The following is a 23112-nucleotide window of genomic DNA, read 5'->3' on the forward strand; positions in this document are numbered from 1 at the left end:
GCACGTGGTCCTCAGACAGGCAGCGCATGGAGTTACTTCAAAGCTGCTGCCATCTATAGTTGGCTTCCTCGGAGCTGCTGCCCTCTCTGTTCCTCTAGAGACACTTTTGTTAACGTGTAAAGTGCTGCTTCTTTAAAACAGTAAAAATATTGTGGTAGGCCAGAATGTAATACATGTTTTGATCATACATCCATATATATATATATATATATATATATATATATATATATATATATATATATATATATATATATATATATATATATATATATATATATATATATATACAACGTTATATTCAGTATTCACAATGTTTTTCAGTTGTGTTTAGCTAATTTATAATAAGTATATATATATATATATATATATATATATATATATATATATATATATATATATATATATATATGTATATGTTGTATTTAGCTATTTTATACATATGTCTATATATGAATATATTAAAAGTGATTTATTATTATGATTGTCATGTATATTTGACTTTGACAAACAAAGCTCACTCAAAGTTACGTATTTTGCAACAAACTCGTCCCATTTGTAATCCATGCACGCAGTCGCACTCTTTCAGTTAAATACGGCTTGCTCGAGTAGGACAAATTTCAACGACGAAATAATGTGCATGCCTATTCTCATCAACATACCGGAGAATTATCTTCAAAAAAATTATCATTCGTTAATGATCACCCACATCTGCCTGATATTTTGTTTAGCTTTTTAAGACGTAAGGGAGGAAGGGGTATCACTGACCACCTTCCTTCCGCCTCACAACCTGATGGCATTTGAGGTGCGGGTGTCAGGAAGGTGATTCGCTTGCAGCCTCGTATCCATTTTCTTAATATTTTCTTCAAGAGTGGTCAAGAGCGGGTAAAAATTGGTTACATTTTCGAGCAGTTGGGAAAAAGATGTCATGCTGTGGGGAAGCACCGACCGCGGGGTTACAGCGCCCTTTGTTTCTCCGTGCAGTCTGTAGGAGTGTAGCAATGGTAACGGTCGCCTAACTGACATGTTTAGAATCACCAAATTTCCAGGAAGAGTAGCCTGTGCATGTTACATCGTGTAAAAATTGTACAGATGACTCTACGTCATGGCCGTCCGAGTCGAAATGGGTGAAATGCCTCGAAACGCACTATTTTCCAGGTATGCTCTTTTTTCTCCGGGTTCAAAATCTGAAATTTCTGGCGATAGCAGAGTTAGTACTGTAATATTTGATGTGAATATCCTGAGAGTTTAAGTACACTAAAGTTGTCACACCTCCGGAGCACGCTCACCTCTAACAACTGTTCCACGGCTAATCAACAACAATTTATCCTATCCTTCACACGCCGAAGACTTCTGATTTATTTCTCCTTCATCTTGCATGTCATCGTAGCGTGAACAAACCCTGTGCTGTATGTTTCATGTGGCTAACGATTGCATCCGCTAGAAAGAAGCCGCACCTCATCCTTCCCGGTCACACCTTCTGAGCAGTGCATACAGATGTCATCTGCACCGAGAACGTTTTCCAGTGGCCTTTCTTCCCGCTCTTTCTTTCTCACTCTTCTTTTGCTTTGTTCTATTTTTACAAGGTGTCGAGCGCTTTTCGCTTGGGCCTTCTCTTCCCGTCGTCTTTTTCCATGGAAGCTGGTCATCACGAGGGATGTACCTCTCCGTTTCCGACCACTTTTATCTTTTTGGGGCACGAGAACTGTTGGAAGAGGGATTATGCCATCTGTTGAACCCTTGGATGACGGTGTAGCCGGGGTGCCGTGCTGTGCCGGTGCCACCGAGGTGCCGTGCTGCGGCTACACCACCAAAAATCGAAGCAATGAAAGGAAAATGGAAGCATAGAAAGGTAATACAAACTTCGTGTCGCTCCACTCGGGAGCTTTAGCCCTGGAAACGTTAAGATGAATGACTTTGTAACCCCCAGCTGAAATAAAAACCATCCCACCAAAAGTGTTAAACAGACAAATTTTTCACAGATATAATGATACTGTATTAAAACAGAACTATAAAATGAAATTTACTACAGTTTTCCTTTCACTGGTCACTCTAGCACGGCGATAGAAACAAAAATATTATGGAATAACGCCTTCATGCAAGTCACTTAGCTACAAACTGTTGCAAGATGCACAATTAACAGACAAGGTAGGCAACATTACAGGACCGTATCTATTTTCGCCTTAAAGGCCATGCAAAAATCCGACGGTGCAAGTGGCGATGATACGCGATGGCATTAACGAAGGCGTACGAAAACAGTAGTCGTACCTAGGATATTAAGAGTCGTATCGTAACGCGTGGATCACGATTCAATGTCAGTTTTTACGTTTCCCATCAAAACCGTCTCATATCCATAGGTTGCAAGCATGTGATATTGAATGTACTCGGGGAGTATGGAAGAAAATTGCCGAACGGTGTTTTGGAGTCCTAGTAGCGCCGTAATCGTATTTTAGCACCGCAATGCAATGCTACTGATGTGAGGGTACATCATTACGATAGAAATGAAAACAAAGCCATTTGTGGCAATAGATACGAAGAATATATTTTCTCCCACAAAAAAGATTTGGTAGGATGAGGGGCGCATACTCAGCCTCCTCCCTCTCCCCCCCCCCTTTCACCCCGTTTCGCCGCCAATGGCTGCAGCACAACTAGTTAGTAGGCCAGGATTTGATGGACACTTTATTGTCAATAATTTATCATTTATATTTCCATCTACTCAGTCCTTTGTATCGTCCAAAGTCCATGGACAACGCGACCTGGGGTTGCCCCGCCCATGGTGGGGTAGCCCCGCGAAAACTACAGCAGAAAAGCTCAGATGGCGTTAGTACCGACCCGCCGGGTACAGTCTGTACCGCACAAACCCGGCGCAAATACAAACCCGGCGCAAACACCCACGAACCTCAGAGAAGGGGTCGTTTGGCATGAATCAACACTGCTTCGTCCACTTCCGTGAGCGAGAAGTGTTCCAATTTCAATATCACTTCATGCAAAAGTAAAGAATGCTATGTTTTAGCTCCACCATCCGATTAAATCACAACGTCCCGGTACCCCTTTTTTCCTCTTTTTTTCCTGCTATTGGTTTGGGCGGTGTTTCCCAAAGGGGGGTGCTACTACTCCCTCCCCCAAATACATGTTTCAAATTATATAAATGGTCGTAGATAACGTCGTCTTTTTAGCTTCTTCTGTGTACCTTATGTTTGTGTTGCAACGATGTATTTCTGAACCAGCCGTAACGCGTCAAACCAAATGAAGTTAAAGTCAAATGGATTAAAACATGCAATATACAGGTCAATCTGACTGTTAGCTAATTGTGCTCTATTGTTGGAGCACTTGGTGCTGAATAACTGCGAACAAAAAATTTTAGTTCACATATTTGTATTGTCCACGAACCCAATGCCCCCGATGAAGTGAGAGTATTCGCGCGACGTTTCTACTGCTAAATACATGTCTGGGTGCCTTTAAAACAGGCGGCGCAAAAAAGGCTGCAAAATTTCGTGTGCGCCAAGTTTAGAAACAGGAGGCTTTGGACTCTTCAAAAGGGCACGGCCAGGAACTGCAAGGAATTGTCTTGTCCAAACATTGCTACCATGACAACCATGAAAAACAGCTTACGGGACTACCACTATACGACATATTACCAACAAGACAAAATCCTCCCCCCCCCCCCCTCCCCTCCCACTCTTAGTGCAAAGGAACCTCAGTACTAGCGTTAACGCTTCACAAGGCGAAAATGAAACCTACTTTCAGACAGAAGAAAACAGACGTACAGAAACTACATGCTTCATGCGCCAATTAAAACTGCTGCTTTGTTGTAAATATCTCAAGCGTCCTCCGATAACTCAATTTGGTTAGATCGTCTGCCTTCCGATTTACACAACGGTGATGGCGTGGGTTCCACATAGCTGTGGCAACGTGGGTTCGAGTCGCTTTAGGTGCTCACTTTTTTATCTTGACAGCTACGACCTGCGGCTGGTGGAAACGACGGCGCAGATCAGGTGACATCAGAGGGTTGGGCAGGCCGTGCCGAGCATTGCGGTGCACCGAACTTTTGCCAACAAAATCTGCCGTTGACCTGAACTTTAACGATTCGATGGTGGGGGTCTGGTGGGGGTGCCGGGTCTGATCCCCGAAATCCATTCATTCAAAGGCTTCAGGCGTACAGATTATTTTTCTAATAAGCCTATGTTCTGCAGAAATACTTCCAAAACGGTAATTGATATAACTGCGCTGTGTACGAATTTATCTTAATCATGCAATCTTTTGTTTGGATCATGATTATTGAGTTCAGTAAAACAATGACAACTTGATGAACTTTAGGACTATCCTCTACCGACGCACCGCAAACGGCAGGTGTACTATATGAAGCCTCACACGCGGTCAAGAGGGAACATAAACGCTGAATTTGCTGTGCTGTCCGTAGCAACTAACAATGCATATGGATATATATATATATATATATATATATATATATATATATATATATATTTCCAACAAATTATAATGAGATTTGTCCAGGTCAACTTAAAATTAGTCGTATATATATACATATATATATATATATATATATATATATATATATATATATATACATGCTCGACAACTTATGTTCAGATTTGTCCAGATCAGCTACAAAATTAATTCTCAAAGGCCGCTTACAAAACGGTGTGGACTGTAATAGAGACGTCATTAACAGTAGCCTGGCTTACCGCAGAATCGCCTTTTCACTCGTTCGAGCCATTTGGTAAGCCACTCCGAGAACAACTCCTACTGAGTGTCTTTGGCCGAAGAATAGTTCGCTCCAACTGCTGTCAGATCTGATTGAAAGCAAGCATGCCGGGTCGAATGCTGCGATAATGACGCTGCCTAATAGCCCGCAATAGCTCCTTGGACAGTCGCTGCACGTACCTTGGACAGTCACTCACAGCTTCAAACAATTTATAGAAGCATTGCAACTTTAAAGCATTTCAACCATATGGCCAGTTTTTGCGTAAGCAGTGCATGTGCTTCCTTGCCCTGATTAAAAACCCAGACGACTTAGTATTTTAGTTGGCATCCATCCCATAAGGCTTAATGCGTTACATGCAGCCATCTGCAATTGGAGAAACGATCCCTTTTCCGTTCACATGACCTATGCGGTACATCTTATGCTTATATTACCATCAACAAACAAACCTAAATTGGTTAACAAATGTTTTTTTATAAGCGTGTTCCAAACGACGCATGTGCGTGCGTAGCGCGAGAAGATTATTTCTTAAGAAGCCATAGTAATTTTGCACCAGCAAAGCCACGGTAGTACAAAACGCAATTATTGAGTATTGCAGAGGGTTATATATGTCTTGCCGTTTCTGGTGGTTCACATGTCTTTCTTCCCTTGACTCGTAACGATGTCGATGACTCCCACCTCCATCTCATGAGAGCCCCTGTACAAATACAACGCTCTCTGTTCAGGTTAAACAAGGACGTGCCTCTGTCAGTTAGTGTTTATTTTGCACCTTCTGCCATCTCGGTTTCCGTAGCTTGGGCAGCTCGTAGCTCGGGTAGCTCGTAGCTCGGGTAGGCATCTTCGTAGGCACTGCAGATGCCCACATGTGATCTGGAGTCTGTGAGTCATTGTTATCATGTCAGTCAGCACTCTCCAGCAGATCGTCAAAAGAATCGCCTTTGGTACACTGCTTTGGTGACACAACATGCCTCATGCGCAGCCGATATGTATACCGATCGACATCGTGGAAGGCAGTTCGCCCCACCCCAAAATTATTGGCAGACGCCAAACTTGTTGCGGTATAGGGGGGCACATGCAATTCACTTCACTCAGAAAAGCAGTCATATTAGTCTGGTTACCGTGTGGTTGTACATTCGTTTGCCGTAGTACCTGGCTTATACTTATACCGTGGCTTACATTTTTTGCAAATTTTCAACAGTAAAAGGGTTCTCAATAAGCTGGATCTCATGTCGTTGGTGTGCAGAAAGACAATGGTCGCCAATGGTAGTCTCAGCAAATTACAAAAACAGTTATTTTTTTCTTCTAGGACGCGCTCGTTAAATCATAGCTGAATGTGTCTTTTTCAGTCGTCACTATACGATACATTTTCACCCCTACCCTCACATATCAAACATGTTATACCATGCAGAGAACCAGACGTCAGATATATACCTTTAAAACCGACATGCACGCATAACAAACTCGCTTACCGGATGGACACACAGGTTGTGAGAAAGACGACCGAACTAAATTGTGTTTCATAGTAGGTCGGTTTTGCCATGCTATACGAACACTAAGATCACAACTTTTCACAATCGATTTTATCTTTACACACAAAGCTTCATCCAGATACAGTAACGTACGATAGTCGTCCATGTCTTGATCTCGTTGGCCTTGATGGTGTTTCTGCTTATGATGACGTTGATGTTTTCGTTGATATTAAAATATTTTCACTGCTGTTATTTTTCTCGGCGTTGTTTATCCAATGGAAGTTGTTGTGCGGCTTCGCGATGAATGCGACGTACAAGCTGTTTGGAGTAGCCGTTGCTTCGGACAGGTTTCGCATTTTTACATGACCGGCTTGTTGCAACGGTATTTGAATACATTTTCATCGCGCGGCATTTTCATTTTGTCGCCACAGGATGGGCTGATGTGTTACGGATCATGATTCCGGAATGGTTCGGCTTAATGAAGAGTCGTGTTGAAAATTTGAAGTTTGGATCGACCGCACGGCCGTCCCCAGGAACGCAAGCTGCCTGGACCCGGGGCAATACAACACCGGGTACTCCAAAGTTTTGACTAGTAGGTATCGACACATACTAAAGTATATCAGAATCGGTATTAACGCCAGATTTAGGATGTTGTACCAAAAGTTGGCAGTGCTGTGCTACCGGCATCTTTGGTTTGTTTGTGGCGATGAAGTGCAATCACATTTCTCAGTCGCAAAACACTTGAATTGTGGTGCGTTATGGGGGGTGGTGGTTGGGAGATGATATCGTGTTCATGTAATTTCAGATGCCTCTGGGCTAATCAGATGTATGTTGTTCTCTGCCAAGTCATATTATGTCTCAGTTTACATATAATGACTCATTTAAACATTCTGCAGCAAAACTGATAATGTAATGATTCAGTTACTGCACAATTTGCCAGTTATGAACGCTGTGGCCTAGGCTACCGGCTGTTGAATGCTTGTGGAATGCTGCATGCAAAGTGATTGGCCAAGGCATGCTCAGGTACATTTATGTTGGAGCTAAGGGTCTTGTTATTTTTTAATACATGAATATTGAGATTGTTGTCTGATTGGCATTCGAATATTCCACATAAGCATTGATAGCCTTTGTCCACAGTGGCATTACCACCCATGAAATGGGCCAACCAGTAATTATGTTAGTTCGGCACAGCTGTGTGATTGCATTAGATGTGTCTATTGAGACATGAAAGGCACTATAATGTAATGGAAATGTTTGGTGTGCTGCAATGTTGTGCAGATATGTGGTATGCCATTTCACCAAAGGAGTTATCTGCCCGCACTGTTTAGAAAAGGTCATGTTATGTCAAAAATTGTCTGAGTTTTCTGGCATAATTTGACATATGCAAAATCATAAGTTATGTCTTTTCCAGATCAGAAAAATCAATGTGTGTGGCATATTGGTGGGCTGTGCTGAGGGCAACCCCACCTCACCTCCACCTACTGTGTGTTTTTCATTGTGTCTGGGCACCTCATTTTGGTTTAAGGCTATTTAAAGTTGTAGTTTTGTGTCTTTCCTTCAAAAGTCCAGCCAATGTCATCAAGTAATGCCCAAAGCAGGTCGTCAAGATGTGATAGTCACTTTTACCTTAGTTTGTTTTGTAATATTCTAGCAACAATATGGGAAGGGCAAGCCAACATTTGCTAGTGCATTTCAACATTGTTGGAGGAGGCCACCATCACAAAATGCAGTCACTCCATGCAACTGCATGCAGCATAAACCTGGCATTGAACAAGAACCTGTGCCTGGGAAATTTATCCAATGTAAGCAGCAAATGTTGTAGTTAATGTATTTAATGGGTGCATTGGTTTGTGTTGTACCTGAATTGTATGGTTTGTCAGCAAGATAGATGATCTTTATGATTTATCACAAGTCTCATGCTGAAGTAATTAGATCAAGTAGGGTACAGGGTTATCAAATTAATTGTAGCATTATAGAATGTCTGCTCATGCAAGAGAAGTTTTCAGATTTGTTGCATTTATAGAAACTGATGTTTTGTGTTAAATATTACAATATTCTGAATGCTAGTTGTAACCTTGTCCTCAGCACTGTATCTGTTACACATCATTGCATAATTTATATCAACACAATTTCTTTGTAATAATATGAGCAAATGTTAAGTACAAGGTGGTACATAAATATTATATCAGTACATGTTGCATGTATGTAAAAATGTGCATAGCTGGGGCATGGTTTGGGGCAATCTAAGGTCCATTGATAGTTTGTATTGCCTTGGGCCAAGGCTGCATATGTTTCAGATACTGATGCACCTTCTAAGTCTGTCTAAGCTGCCCATTTCACTTCAGCTGCTTAGGTGTACCTTTCCTACTCAGAGGTCAATGGATGAAAGGTAAAGTTATAAATTACAAGGCCTGAGGAATAAAAAAATGTCATATTGAAGTTTCAAATATTTATTTTGCAGGTCTTGTGATGTGAAAGCAAGATTTTCAGGTTTATTTATTCAGTGGAGCCAGTGATAATATGTTTGTGTTCACCTTATGCCAAAAACCCTTCATGCAAATGGCTTACGGGAGCATGGTTACTTAGGCCATCGGCCTGTCAGGTGTTTAAACTCTTCAAGATCAACCAAAGAAGTTTTATAAATTTTGTCATATCAGGACCTTTGTGCAGTACAGATCACGATTATGGCACTTATCATTATAATGCTTACCATCCTGCTTGTAAGCACGACTGCTTCCCAATCAGCGGTGCTTGCGATGTTACTGTGCCATCGTTGCTACGCTGGTCCTGAGGCGGCATTGCCGGCCCTGCACAGCAGTCGCCGCCAGCATCGCAACTTAAGAACCTAACACAGTGCCTGGTCCTACCTCTGGGCGCGTTGGATGGCCAGCCCTGGACCGCTACCGTCGCGATAGGTTCCATGCGTCAGGCGCAATAATGTTATGCGCCCCAGCCATAGGCTGTTGCATGTAGCCCGACGGCTGCATAACACCTGTCAGGTATACCTGATGGATATAAAAAGATATCGTGTGTATTTCTTGTAATATCTTGCAGCATATTTCACAGCACAGCAGATGCATTTTTGGGCTATACATAATACGCATATATATGCATACGATGTATATATATATATATATATATATATATATATACGTTTATATATAATCAGAACAATGTTGCACTCAATAGTTCTAACGCCAGTTAGTTGCCGTATTCACTCCGTGTTCCATCTCAACCCCTCTGAAGAGTTGACGGCAGCGGGATTCGATCCCACGCCCGGACATCGTGGGGCGTGCGTGGGTCTGCGCTTTGCCCGATAGCCCGAGAATGAGTGCCACGGCGCACACTTTTGATCTTGGAAATCGAAAGAGAATTGTTCAAGCTTTATTTCTATGCACTTTTTATGCATATACATGTTCAAGATTTAGAAAGCCGTGGGCCTGAAGAAGGTCGTTTTAACATGGGAACCCCATGGCTAGTTGTGAAATGTGCGCCGTTGCTGCCATATTTTATACTAGACGACCCCCGGCCTGGACCCACCCAACTCTACTCAACTCTACCCAACTCTACTCGGTTCTACCCAGCTCTACTCGACTCTACTCAACTCTACTCGGCTCGGCACCGCTCCCAGTCGGGCCAGTACTTGTCCTTCATACGCTCGTGGTATTGCACCAGAGCGTCGTAGTTAGCGCGAACGTAGCGCTCCACCTCAGGTGCGCAACCGTATATGACTTGGGTCAGCACGGCGAACACAGCCGCGTCGTACGTGGTAGGCTTGTTGTCCAGCAGGAACGGCTTGTCGCCGAGTACATCTTCCAGCGCTCGCAACTCACGATACAGGAAAAACATCGCCTCCACCTCGCTAAAGCGGCCCATGCCTATGATGTAGAGTATACGCTTCAATCTTGAGAAGAATATGGGCATCATGAGCCTGAGCATGAACCGATACTTCTTGGAGAAACACCCCATGATGTAGGAACAGCGGTCGATAACATAGCGTTTATAGCCCACGGCCGTAATGGCGTGCTCGTCGAGCATCACCTGCACGGCACGTCCGACGGCATGCTCAGCCGGCGTGAGCTTTTCCTTCAGAGGTTTTCCGAAGTGTTGCGTCAGAAAGTCGATGATAAGCTCCGAGTCGGACAGCTCCTGCCCGTTGAAGGTGATCCAAGGACACTTGTCACGGGACCCCTGTGGCTCGTCCGTGTCCACCACGTACTTGATGCCGGCCATGCGCAGGAACGTCTCCAGCTTGAGCGCGAACGGCGACAGGTTGGGACAGTTGGTGCCACGTTCGAACTGGTGCAGCACCACCACGTCCTTCCCGGCCTGGTTCCAGCGCTGCCGGCGCTGGTAGCGCCTGTAGCGGCCGTACACTTTGAGGCCGATGCCGAGCAGGGCGGCGCCCAGCAACACCTTGCCCACGCGACGGCCGCTCTCGCCGCGTGCGCACTCGGACACACCGCTCCACACGGCACCAGGGCGGAACGCCGACATTGCTGACCGGTGCACCATCGTGCGTCAACTAGTGCGGACTGGCTCGGGTCCACAGGCGGCCACCAGATGGCATGCGACGTCAGGCACTGGAGGTCGACTCCCGATAGCTGCGCGCCAGGCGTGACTGCAAACGGCCTTGGGGGACGGCGTAGTCGTGCCATGAGAACAGCAGGGTAAGGATTCAAGAAGTGTGGGAGGGAGGCGGGGGTTAGATTCGGAGTATTTTTACTGGGAAGCCGGCCCGATGAACGGGGAGAGGGAGGAGCTAGAGACGCAGGACATGGTCCCTCTAAATTGATACCACACATTTTGGAAAGACTGAAATGTCATGGTTTGATGCTACATATACATCTACAGCGGTTTCCCACTGGTGTACAATCTTGGCTATTTGGCTCATCTATGCTATTCGGCAAATAAGGCTATCCAGCTTCCTAAGATTATTTGTTTATTTCAAAATTGTTTTCTCGAGAAAGGTGGAATTGCTCGAGCGGGTGGAAATTTTGGGTCATTGTAGAACCATCTGCCTCGTTAGGGTCGACACCAAAATGCAGCCTGGGCGCAGCCTGATACCCTGGGAGCAAATACGACTTCTATTTTGCCGTGACAACGAGGAGCGACTCTTTTTTGCAACATGGCATGCAATTTGGCAAGAACGTCACCTTAACCTTAACTAGGCTCTTTTTCAAGCCCTTTGAGGCCCTTTGTGAACTTTTGGTTTTCCAGCAGGTGCTTTCGTCGCTAGCCATGGTTGATAGATTGCACAAAATTGCCAGCATTTTTAAAAGCTGATTATTCAGGGTCTTCCACGTGCCTGACTCGCTAGCGCTCTCGCCAGGTGACTTGCGCAGCAGGTCGTCCCAGTACCTTCACACGGCCGGCCGGTCATCCATGTTACCTTACTTTACACGCTCGAAGCCTCAGTCACGAAGCCATTACAGCTATGTCTGACATGGTACAACGACAAATCTGCAAAACTGGAACATTTAGCCTCACCGTACTGAAGATTGGTTATCGGATGGAGATGTGCCTGAGCAACAGTTTTTTTACGAAGTGCACATTATTCAGAGTAAAACTCAAGGGTACCCAAAGGAGGTGGGACAAAATGGCCCACCGGCAGCCGTTCTTTTTATGCTATGCCTGCAGCAGCAAGGCGGCGCGAAAAAGACTGCATAATTACGCTTGCGTCAAGTTTAGAGACAGGAAGTTTTGGACTCCTCAAAGGGGCATGGCTGTAAACTACAAGGAATTGCCTTGTCCAAACATTGCTACCATGAAAACCATGAAAAAACAGCTTGTGAAACTACCACTAAATATGACCAAAACATATACGAAAATATACGAAATATGACCAAAAGACAAAATCTCTCCCCCCCCCCCTCCCCCTCCTCCTCCCACTCTCAGTGTAAAGGTACCTTACTACTAGCGTTAACGCTTTATAGGGCGAAAATGAAACCTACTCTCAGACAGAAAAGACAGACGTACAGAAACTAAATGCTGCATGCACAAATTAAAACTGCCGCTTTGTTGTAAATATCTCAAGCGTCCTCCGATAACTCAATTTGGTTAGAGCGTGTGCCTTCCGATTTACACAACAGTGATGACGTGGGTTCCACATAGCTGTGGCAACGTGAGTTCGAGTCGCTTTAGGCGCTCACTTTTTATCTTGACAGCTATGACCTGCGGCTGGTGGAAACGACGGCACAGGTCAGGTGACATCAGAGGGTTGGGCAGGCCGTGCCGAGCATTGCGGTGCATGGAACTTTTGCCAACAGATTCTGCCGTTGACCTGAAATTTAGCGATTGGATGGCGGGGGCCTGGTAGGGGTGCCGAGTCTGATCCCAGAAATCCATTCATTCAAAAGTTTCAGATTATATTTCTAAAAAGCGCATGCTTTGCAGAAATACTTCCAGAACGGTAATTGTTGTATCTGCGCTATGTACGAATTTATCTTAAACATGCAATACTTTGTTTAGATCATGATTATTGAGTTCTGTAAAACGTTGAAAATTTGATGAACTTTAAGACTATCCTCTACCGACGCACAGAGAAAACGACAGGCGTACTATACGAAGCCTCATACGCGATCAAGAGGGAACGTAAAAGCTGAATTTGCTGTCCGTAGCAATTAACAATGTATATATATATATATATATATATATATATATATATATATATATAATATATGCCAACGTACTCAAAAAATCATGTTCAGATTTGTCCAGATCAGCTAAAAAATTAAAACTTAAAGGCCGCTTACAAAACGGTGTGGACTGTAAGGGAGACGTCATTAACAATAGCCTGGCTTACCGCAGAATCGCCTTTTCACTCGTTTGAGCCATTTGGTAAGCTAGTCCGAGAACAACTCCTACTGAGTGTCTCTGGCCGACGAATAGTTCGCTCCAACTGCTGTCCGATCTGATTGAAAGCAAGCATGCCGGGTGGAATGCTGCGATAATGACGCTGCCTTATAGCCCGCAATAGCTCCTTGGACAGTCGCTGCACGTACATTGGACAGCCACTCACAGCTTCAAACAATTCATAGAAGCATTGCAATTTTAAAACATTTCAACCATGGGGCCAGTTTTTGCGTAAGCAGTGCATGTGCTTCCTTGCCCTGATTAAAAACCCAGACGACTGAGTATTTTAGTTGGCATCCATCCCATAAGGTTAAATGCGTTACATGCAACCATCCGCAAATGCAGAAACGATCCTTTTTCCGTTACACATGACCTGTGCGGTACATCTTATGCTTATATTACCATCAACAAACAAACCTAGATTGGTTAACAAATGGTTTTGCTGTTTAATTAGCGTGTTCCAAGCAACGCATGTGCGTACATAGTGCGGGAACATTATATCTTAAGAAGCCATAATAATTTTGCACCAGTAAAGCCACGGTAGTTCAAAACGCATTTCTGGGGTATTGCAGGGGGTTATATATGCCTTGCCGTTTCAGGTGGTTGACATCCATTTCTTCCCTTGACTCGTAACGATGTCGATAACTCCTACTCCCATCTCATGGGAGCCCCTGTACAAATACAACGCTCTCTATTAAGGTTAAACAAGGACGTGCCTTAGTCAGTTAGTGTTTATTTTGCATCTTCCGCCATCTCGGCTTCCGTAGCCCGGGTAGCTGGTAGCTCGGGTAGCTCGTAGCTCGTGTAGGCATCCTCGTAGGCACTGCAGATGCCCATATATGATCTGGAGTCAGTGAGTCATTGTTATCATGTCAGTCAGCAATCTACAGCAGATCGTCAAAAGAATCGCCTTTGGTACACTGCTTTGGTGACACAACATGCCTCATGCGCAGCCGATATGTATACCGATCGACATCGTGGAAGGCAGTTCGCCCCACCCCAAAATTATTGGCAGACGCCAAACTTGTTGCGGTATAGGGGGGCCCATGTAATTCACTTCACTCAGAAAAGCAGTCGGATTAGTCTGGTTGCCGTATGGTTGTACATTCGTTTGCCGTAGTACCTAACACTCTACCGATTGCTAGAGCTTTCAGCAATATAGGAAGAAACGCTTTGCTCGCCCACCCCAAAACGAAGACACCCGGAAGAACACTAAAGGATTCATGGCACTGCAGTACCCTTTAGTGCACTTTGTCTGTTTTAGTTGCCAAGTCGCTTAAGACCGGCATCTGTTGCATAAATTCAAAGAAAACCCCCTCGATACTCCTAGGACACGATGCAACTCACCCCACTCTCCCCTACGTTACATGGTATGTTTTATCAAAACAATAGGTTGATGGAGTCATTAAGGTCAGTGGCCTACTCTGAACTTTGAGAATTCCAAAAAAGATGCCTGCTGACGTCCCCATGATCAATATATTTGAAATGAGCATTCAAAAGTACTCCTAAGCGCAAATTCCCCAGTGAAAAAATTGTTTGGTTTTCACCTCTGTTTTACCTTGATATCTGACCCAGGGCCAATAAAACTTGTAATCCTGAATTCAGTTGGCTAGCTGTGTAAAAAGCCGTCTTAGAAATGCATAGCTTGGTCTGGCATTCTGATGTCGCATTTGATGGCAAATTACATTACAAAATTATGAACTAAATTACACAACATGGCAAAACGTTCTGGGTGAGTGCAATTGATCCTCCCTAGGCCCTGCGGCCGACTCCTTCAGTGCGACCGCCTTCGATGCATCGTAGGCAAAGGCCGGTATCGTTGAAAGCATGATACCAGCATCTGCTCATCTGATAGAATTGTAGCTCGCAGCTCGTGATTCTAAAAGGGCGATACCCGAAAATCGAGCATCTACCGTCAACTTTGTGCAATTTGACCTAATTTGTCCCAGGTGATAAGGTGTGGTGTGGTGCCCAAAAACCCAGCAGCACTTATATTTAAAATTCGTCTCTGCGAGTGGAACCAAACTTGTCGGACAGCACGAGTCTAGTGTCATCACAAAATGCTCGAAAAACGTGCAAGGCCGCCGACACAGATTTCTTTGGTATGAAAAAGCTGCTCTGCATTATTCGCCACAGCCAGCTTGCTGGTGCGTCGTGGGCAAGGAGTAGCAGCGTTGAAAAGGTGATAGCCGTTTTCAAGATGGATTAATGCACCCAAAGCTCTTTTTTAATTTTATCAAATGCTTCCGTCCAGTTTTAGTATGCATTAAGCACTAAGAGTTTCGGCGATCTGCTTAATTAAGTATATACGGGATATTTTTCAGTAAGTAGCATCTTTAAATGAATTTTCGGTCAGCGACATTGTTCGCAAAATCGAAAAGTCCGAGTATAAAGCGGATACCAGATGCTAGCCAGTGGTGACATTGGTCTCCCCACCATACACGCCATGAAAAGGCACACACTGCCCACTCTTTGGTAGAACAAATCACAATATATCGCAGGCGATAAGATGCAGCAGCTTTGTACAGATGGAGACAACGTTATTCTGCAGGACACAATGTTTATGTTTCGTATGAGTTTCAGTTAGCGTATGTGCATCGATATACAAATTTCCCAATAAGGTCGCGTTTATTTTTTGCAAATTTTGAACAGCCAAGGGGTTTTCAATATGCTGAATCTCACGTATTTGGTGTGCAGAGAGACAATGATCGCCAATGAGAGCCTCAGCAAATTGTTGTTCCTATTTATTTTTGCTTCTAGGGTGCGCTCGTTAAATCATAGCTGAATGTGTCTTTTTCAGTCGTCAATATACGATGCATTTTCGCCGCTACCCTCACATATCAAACACGTTATACCGTACATAGAACCAGACGTCAGATATTTTCCTTTCAAATCCGACATGCACGCATTACAAACTCGTTTACCGGATGGACACACAGGTTGTGAGAAAGACGACCGAACTAAATTGTGTTTTAAAGTATTTTGGTTTTGCCATGATATACGAACATTAAGATCACAACTTTTCACAATCGATTTTATCTTTACGCACAAAGCTTTATCCATATACGGTAAGGTATGATAGTCGTCCATGTCTTGATCTCGTTGGCATTGATGGCGTTTCTGCTTATGATGACGTTGATGTTTTCGTTGATATTAAAATATTTTCACTGCTGTTATTTTTCTCGGCGTTGTTTATCCAGTGGAAGGTGTTGTGCGGCTTTGCGATGAATGCGACGTATAAGCTGTTTGGAGTAGCCGTTGCTTCGGACAGGTTTCGCATTTTTACATAAGCGGCTATTTGCAACGGCATTTGAAGTATTTTCATCGCACGGCATTTTCATTTCGTCGGCACAGGATGGGCTGATGTGTTACGGATCATGATCCCAGAATGGTTCGGCTTAATGAAGAGTTCTGTTGAAAATTTGAGGTTTGGATCGACGGTCACGGGCGTCTCCAGAACGCAAGCTGCCCGGACCCATCCAGCTCTACTCGACTCCACCCAGCTTTACTCGGTTCTACTCAACTCTACTCGGCTCTACTCAGCTCTATTCGGCTCTTCTCAGCTCTACTCGGCTCGGCACTGCTCCCAGTCGGGCCAGTACTTGTTCTTCATACGCTCGTGGTATTGCACCAGAGCGTCGTAGTTAGCGCGAACGTAGCGCTCCACCTCAGGTGCGCAACCGTATATGACTTGGGTCAGCTCGGCGAACACAGCTGCGTCGTACGTGGTCGGTGTGGTGTCCAGCAGGAACGACTTGTCGCCGAGTACATCTTCCAGCGCTCGCAACTCACGATACAGGAAAAACATCGCCTCCTCCTCGCTAAAGCGGCCCATGCCTATGACGTAGAACATACGCTTCAATCTTGGGTGGAAAATGGGCACCAAGAGCCTGAGCATGAGCCGATACTTCTTGGAGAAACACCCCATGATGTAGGAATAGCGGTCGAGAACATAGCGTTTATAGACCACGGCCATCATGGTGTGCTCGTCGAGCATCACCTGCACGGCACGTCCGACGGCATGCTCAGCCGGCGTGAGCTTTTCCTTCAGAGGCTTTCCGAAGTGTTGCGTCAGAAAGTCGATGATAAGCTCCGAGTCGGACAGCTCCTGTCCGTTGAAGGTGATCCAAGGACACTTGTTGCGTGACCCCCGTGGCTCGTCCGTGTCCACCACGTACTTGATGCCAGCCATGCGCAGGAACGTTTCCAGCTTGAGCGCGAACGGTGACAGGCTGGGACAGTTGGTGCCACGTTCGAACTGGTGCAGCACCACCACGTCCTTCCCGGCCTGGTTCCAGCGCTGCCGGCGCTGGTAGCGCCTGTAGCGGCCGTACACTTTGAGGCCGATGCCGAGCAGGGCGGCGCCCAGCAACACCTTGCCCACGCGACGGCCGCTCTCGCCGCGTGCGCACTCGGACACACCGCTCCACACGGCACCAGGGCGGAACGCCGACATTGCTGACCGGTGCACCATCGCGCGTCAACTAGTGCGGACTGGCTCGGGTCCACAGGCGGCCACCAGATAGCATGCGACGGCAGGCACTTGAGGTCGACTCCCGATAGCTGCGCGCCAGGCGTGACTGCAAACGGCCTTGGGGACTGCGTAGTCGTCCCATGAGAACAGTAGGCGTAGGAAGGCTCCAAAAAATGTGGGGGGGGGGCAGATTCGGAGTATTTTTACTGTGAAGCCGGCCCGATGAGCGAGGAAGGGGAGGAGGTAGAGACGCAGGACATGGTCCCTTTAAATTCATATCGCACATTTTGGAAAGACTGAAATGTCATGGTTTGATGCTAAATATACATCTACAGCTGTTTCCCACTGGTGCACAATCTTGCCTATTTGGCTCATCTATGCTATTCGGCAAATAAGGCTATCCAGCTTTCTAAGATTATTCGTTTATTTCAATATTGTGTTCTCGGGGAAGGTGAAATTGCTCGAGCGGGTGGAAATTGTGGGTTATTGTAGAAGCATCTGCCCCGTTAGGGTAGACACCAAAATGCGGTCTGGGCGCAGCCTGGTCATGATTTTGAATGCAAATCAATGGCCAATAGAGTGCCAGTTTTTCTGCGCCTAGGTCTTGCCGGCTGCTTGTCAAGAGATACCATTTGTCGCAGAACTTTTGGTTTGGAACAAACGCGGGAACATCATGTACTTACTGCCAAAAACAGTGTGCCAAAAAAATGAAACCGGAGCTTCTCCTGAAAGACCAAACCACATAATGCAGACTCTTCTGTTAAATATTTCCTTTCTGAGCCCTGCTCCCATGCGCTGCCGGCAGCCACTGCCCTGGCCCGGCTGTCCTCCTCATGACTGACTGTGATCTGCTCGTATGACTGCCTTGCTGCATGTTTATGGGTCAGCAATACTACTTATTGTCGTGTTAACAGGGAGCTAGAATCGCTTTGGAACTCGGGTAAGAGTGAAAAATTTCATCGCAAAAAAGATCATGTGGGAGTGAAAAACTCAATTAAAAAAATATGGAACTTATGAGCTTGTGATTGATGCTTCAGCAAAGACATCTACTTTAAGTTGGCATGGACGTAATATCAGGAACCTGACAAGACTATTTGGTTTTTTTAACATCTTAGGCCATTAAAGTGAAACAGAATACATTAACACGCGCTCGGGTGGAGAGTGGGGGGCAAATTGACCCCTCCCCCGAGGGCTTTTCCCGAATGGTTTCTGAACGGCGCGGCGTAGCCGCGCCAAATTTTGCAGGGCTGTAGAAAATTGCATAGTGGATCGTTAGACACACAAATTTTAGATGTACCTTGTAAGGTCGCTGACATATGACAGGTCAAAGTCAGCCCGTGGTTTTAGCGAAGGCAATTTCTAGGGAATCGTTCAATCTGATACAACAACGGAGTGTTTGACGAAGACGTACATCTCTGAGATGCTTTCTTTCGCACAAAAAAGATTAAAGGAGCAAATTATGTTGACCTTAGGTAAGGTATGATGGTCAAACCAAGGTACAAACCAACCTGATTTATTACTCTAGGGCTTGCTGTATGGGGTAGTTTCTGGTGCTCATTTCGAATTTATTGACAGTAGGAACAGCATTATACATCTTCAATTGACTTCTTGGAGGTCAAAACAGGCCATTCACCTAAAATGACCCGGGTCGAACGTTTTGTTTTAGGAACATACTGCCTAGTGTAATCTTTGTCGCTTATTCCAATGCAAAACCCAGATCAGTCTTGTATCATTTAGTCACCATGACCTTCAAAGCGTCAAGCAAAGTCAATGACCTCAAATGGGCTTGGGAACTTCTTAGAGACAGTTGCCTAGGTTCTGCGGGCGCTTTGGAGACGAACCTGGAATTTGATCTTGTTTGACCTTATTCGGCCTAAAGGTCATGACCTAGGAAGCTGAAACCTTAACCTAAGTGAGTTCACGTATAGTTCAAGACACCCTGTAAATTTGGTGTCTCTAGCTTTTTTATTTCCCGAGATCTCAGAGGGGGGGTCAAATTAACCCCACTCCACATGAGCGAAGGGTATCTAGCTGGCCAACCGGGAGCGTGTTAAAACATAGTAATTTTATGACAGCATTATGAGCGTAACAAATTATTAACACCAATAATTTGATGCTGCACTTTTCAATTCCTTTCCATAGCACTTTTAAAACAAAACAAAGCAAACGAATTCAATAACAAAATAACAACAGAAAATTCAACACGCATAGAACACTCAAACAAAAAAACCTTGGACTCCTACACATCAGCCCATCACCAAGTTAAACACAATAGACATGTTTCTGGATTCTGCTAAGATGGGGTGAGGGAAAACAAACATTTTGTCACTGTTCCTTAAAAATTACCAATGCTTATTTCCATGAAAGTAGCCTATGCCTAACCTAGAGAGGCCTTACAACATCTCATCCGGTATAACCTGTTTGTATCACAGCAGTAGTTGTGAGTTACTGATTCTTGCACAATTCCTATTGCCACTTGCCATGCACCTGACCAACTTAACCTAACTTAGAATAGCCCATATGATGAACATCATCTCAGCTCACCTACCTGTTGACAGCAGCACTTGTGATAAAAACAATATATTTAAAGCTACTTTTTGGCTGGTTCCAATTTGCATTTTGAGGTCAGGGTGTACTTTCCTACCTAACGTTAGAAAAAATCATTGTACACCATTCGTCGCGTTTAAGGCATGACATATCGTAAATAATCTCAAAACAGGTAGAATCATGCTCCTACCTTCGAATTTCAATAACTTCGATGGCGGGCCCCCGAGCGCCGCGCGCACCGCACCGCCTGGACTCCCCAGCGCCGTTTCCGCGTTGCCGTTGCATAAATACAATATTTCTGCGTACCACGAACTGTACAAAATATACGGGACCAAAGTAAACCATTCGTCGTGTTTAAGGCAGGACATATCGTAAATAATCACAAAACAGGTAGATTAATGATCTTAGGTTCATTTTTTTTTTATAATTGCGATGGCGAGCTCCCGAGCGCCGCACACGCACAGCACCCGTGACACCGGCGCCATTACTGCTCGGGTCACAACATTACTGCGAACCATAAAAATGTACCGGGACAAGGTAGCAAGAATCCATGAAATTTGATCCTCGACGCCAACGGGACCATGGGTTGCAGGGGGATTGGGTGGGGAATGTAAAACAAAATGAGAACATGGCACCTAAATAAAAGCTCACTATATGACACCTATATATGGCATGGAACATGGATGCCAATGAGATGCTGGGTTTAAGAGGATATAGGGTGGGGAGGTTAGGTTAGGTTAGGTTAGGTTAGGTTAGGTTAGGTTAGGTTAGGTTAGGTTAGGTTAGGTTAGGTTAGGTTAGGTTAGGTTTGGTTTGGTTTGGTTTGGTTTGGTTTGGTTTGGTTTGGTTTGGTTTGGTTTGGTTTGGTTAGGTTAGGTTAGGTTAGGTTAGGTTAGGTTAGGTTAGGTTAGGTTAGGTTAGGTTAGGTTAGGTTAGGTTAGGTTAGGTTTGGCTAGTTTAGGATATGTTCTGGACTATTCTGGCCTGCGTGTTTCATAAATGTACCTAAACTCGACAAGAAACGATTTTGGTTGCTTTATTATTGTTACCTTGGTCCTGTACATGTTTTATGGTTCTTGATGAGCAGAAATATTGTGCTTTCGCAACAACGCAGAAACGGCGCTTGGAAGTCGAGGCAGTGCGGTGCGGGGCGTGCGGCGCTCCGGAGCTCGCTATCGTATTTATTAAAATTCGAGGGTAGGAGCATGATTCTATCGGTTTTGAAATTATTTACGATATGTTCCGCCTTAAACACGACGAATGGTTTACCTTGGTCCCGTACATTTTGTACAGTTCTCGGTAAGCAGAAATATTGTATTTACGCAACGGCAACGCAGAAACGGCGCGGGGGAGCGGTGCGGTGCGCGCGGCGCTCGGGAGCCCGCCATCGAAGTTATTGAAATTCGAAGGTAGGAGCATGATTCTACCTGTTTTGAGATTATTTCCGATATGTGCCGCCTTAAACACGACGAATGGTGTGCAATGATTTTTTCTAACGTTAGGTAGGAAAGTACACCTACACCTATTTTGATTCAGTTCATTTGTGTATGTTTGTTGACATCAGACAAAGTTGACAACACACAAGTCAAAACACTTTAAATCACTTTGAACAACTTATTTTGATTGTCATGGTTAACCAAAGTCAAGGGCAATAATGAGTATGCTCCACAAAACAGTCTCTCTTCTCCACATATAACAACTTTTAGATGACCATGCCAGTATTGCTGCTTGCCTTTTCAGCTGCAGCAAATGCATCCATTTGGGCTTGTTTATTCATAGTGAAGAACAAAGTTTGAGATGTTGGCTTCACATTTTAAATGGGGTGGTCTGACTATTTGTTACATACCAATATTTAACTGATATTTTAGTTGCTATCCAGCTTAGAGTATCCCTGTGTTAAAAACATAGTGCATATTTACAGTAGTTATTTGTTGGTCGGCAAACCATGACAACTATAGAAAACATGTGTTTTGAGGCCAATAACCAAGAATATGGAACAAAATAAGCCCATTGCATGCCTTGCGGCATCATAATTTGTCTTATGGCAAAACTCGATGCACTAAAACAACTCTGGCTAACTCTGGCTACCAATCATGTGTTGAAAACAGGTAAGGTAAGCAATTACTTGGTCCACAGGAGACTTCGTGGCTTCTTCTTGCTCCCCTAAAAACACAAATTCAGTACCTTTTGCATGGTCTGCTGGCAGACAGAGTCATCCGGCTCACTCCCCAAATGTAAATACCAATCATGCCCACGAACCTTCGAGATTAAGACGCGAAACAAGTAAGAGGTGCGCATGAAAAACATGTCCGGAGGGCATAATTTCGCCATCAAACACTTCTGTATTAGCTGCGTCAGGTCCGTCCCAAGTCTCTGTATGGCAGCATTTATTCTAATGTTAATGCCTTGCCAGGTAGCCTGGTGCGTCAGACACTCGAAAGGCTTGGCTTTATCATTATTGAACACCGCCATGAACCAAGAAAACGATTAATGGAAGGTTTAACAGGGCAAAACTGACGGTAAAAATAAGCTTCGTGCTTCAAATTGTCTCCTTCGTTCCCTGTGAATTGTCCACGCTTGGGTGCGTATCAAACATGTTTGGGCGGCTGGCGAATTAATATATTTTATGTATGAAATACGTACAAGTTTGCAGTTGGAGCATCTTGCAGAGAAATTGGTCCAAATTTTAAGCAGCAGATGGTACCTCTAAAGACAACCGAAAAGGAAGGAAGAATTAAGTGGTATGACACTGGTATGATACCAATACAAGTTTAAGTAGCTAAATAAATATGAAGACTGGTACTTTTCTTGCAAGATTTTGTAACCCTTCTAATTTGACTTAAAATATGTTAATGCAAGTGCTCAAATGGTGATATTCATCTTGTACGTTTCATTTATAAGACATTTATTGAACTTTTCACTCATGTATTTGGGGAATGATGCAATTTAGTGGACAAGTTTCCTCAGGTAAAAAGAAACACGTGGAGTAAAATTCTCTACCAGGCCAGATCCATGCCCTCTTTGTGACTACGACTCAAGTGGATTAG

General features: G+C 44.5%; 2 protein-coding genes across 3 annotated transcripts in view; both read right to left on the minus strand.

The window, feature by feature from the left end:
• The window catches only part of LOC119109084 (NAD kinase), a 115587-nt gene that overhangs the window by 45208 nt on the left and 47267 nt on the right, over nt 1-23112 (minus strand). The window lies entirely within an intron of this gene.
• On the minus strand, nt 9333-10718 carry LOC119109085 (failed axon connections homolog). Its single transcript, XM_037232623.1, has one exon. It carries the CDS (start codon nt 10702-10704, stop codon nt 9796-9798), a length of 909 nt encoding a protein of 302 aa, XP_037088518.1. The 5' UTR covers nt 10705-10718; the 3' UTR covers nt 9333-9795.

The sequence above is a fragment of the Pollicipes pollicipes genome, unplaced genomic scaffold (genome assembly GCF_011947565.3).
Source record: "Pollicipes pollicipes isolate AB1234 unplaced genomic scaffold, Ppol_2.1 Scaffold_7231;HRSCAF=8579_pilon_pilon_pilon, whole genome shotgun sequence".
Taxonomy (NCBI): Eukaryota; Metazoa; Arthropoda; class Thecostraca; order Pollicipedomorpha; family Pollicipedidae; genus Pollicipes; species Pollicipes pollicipes.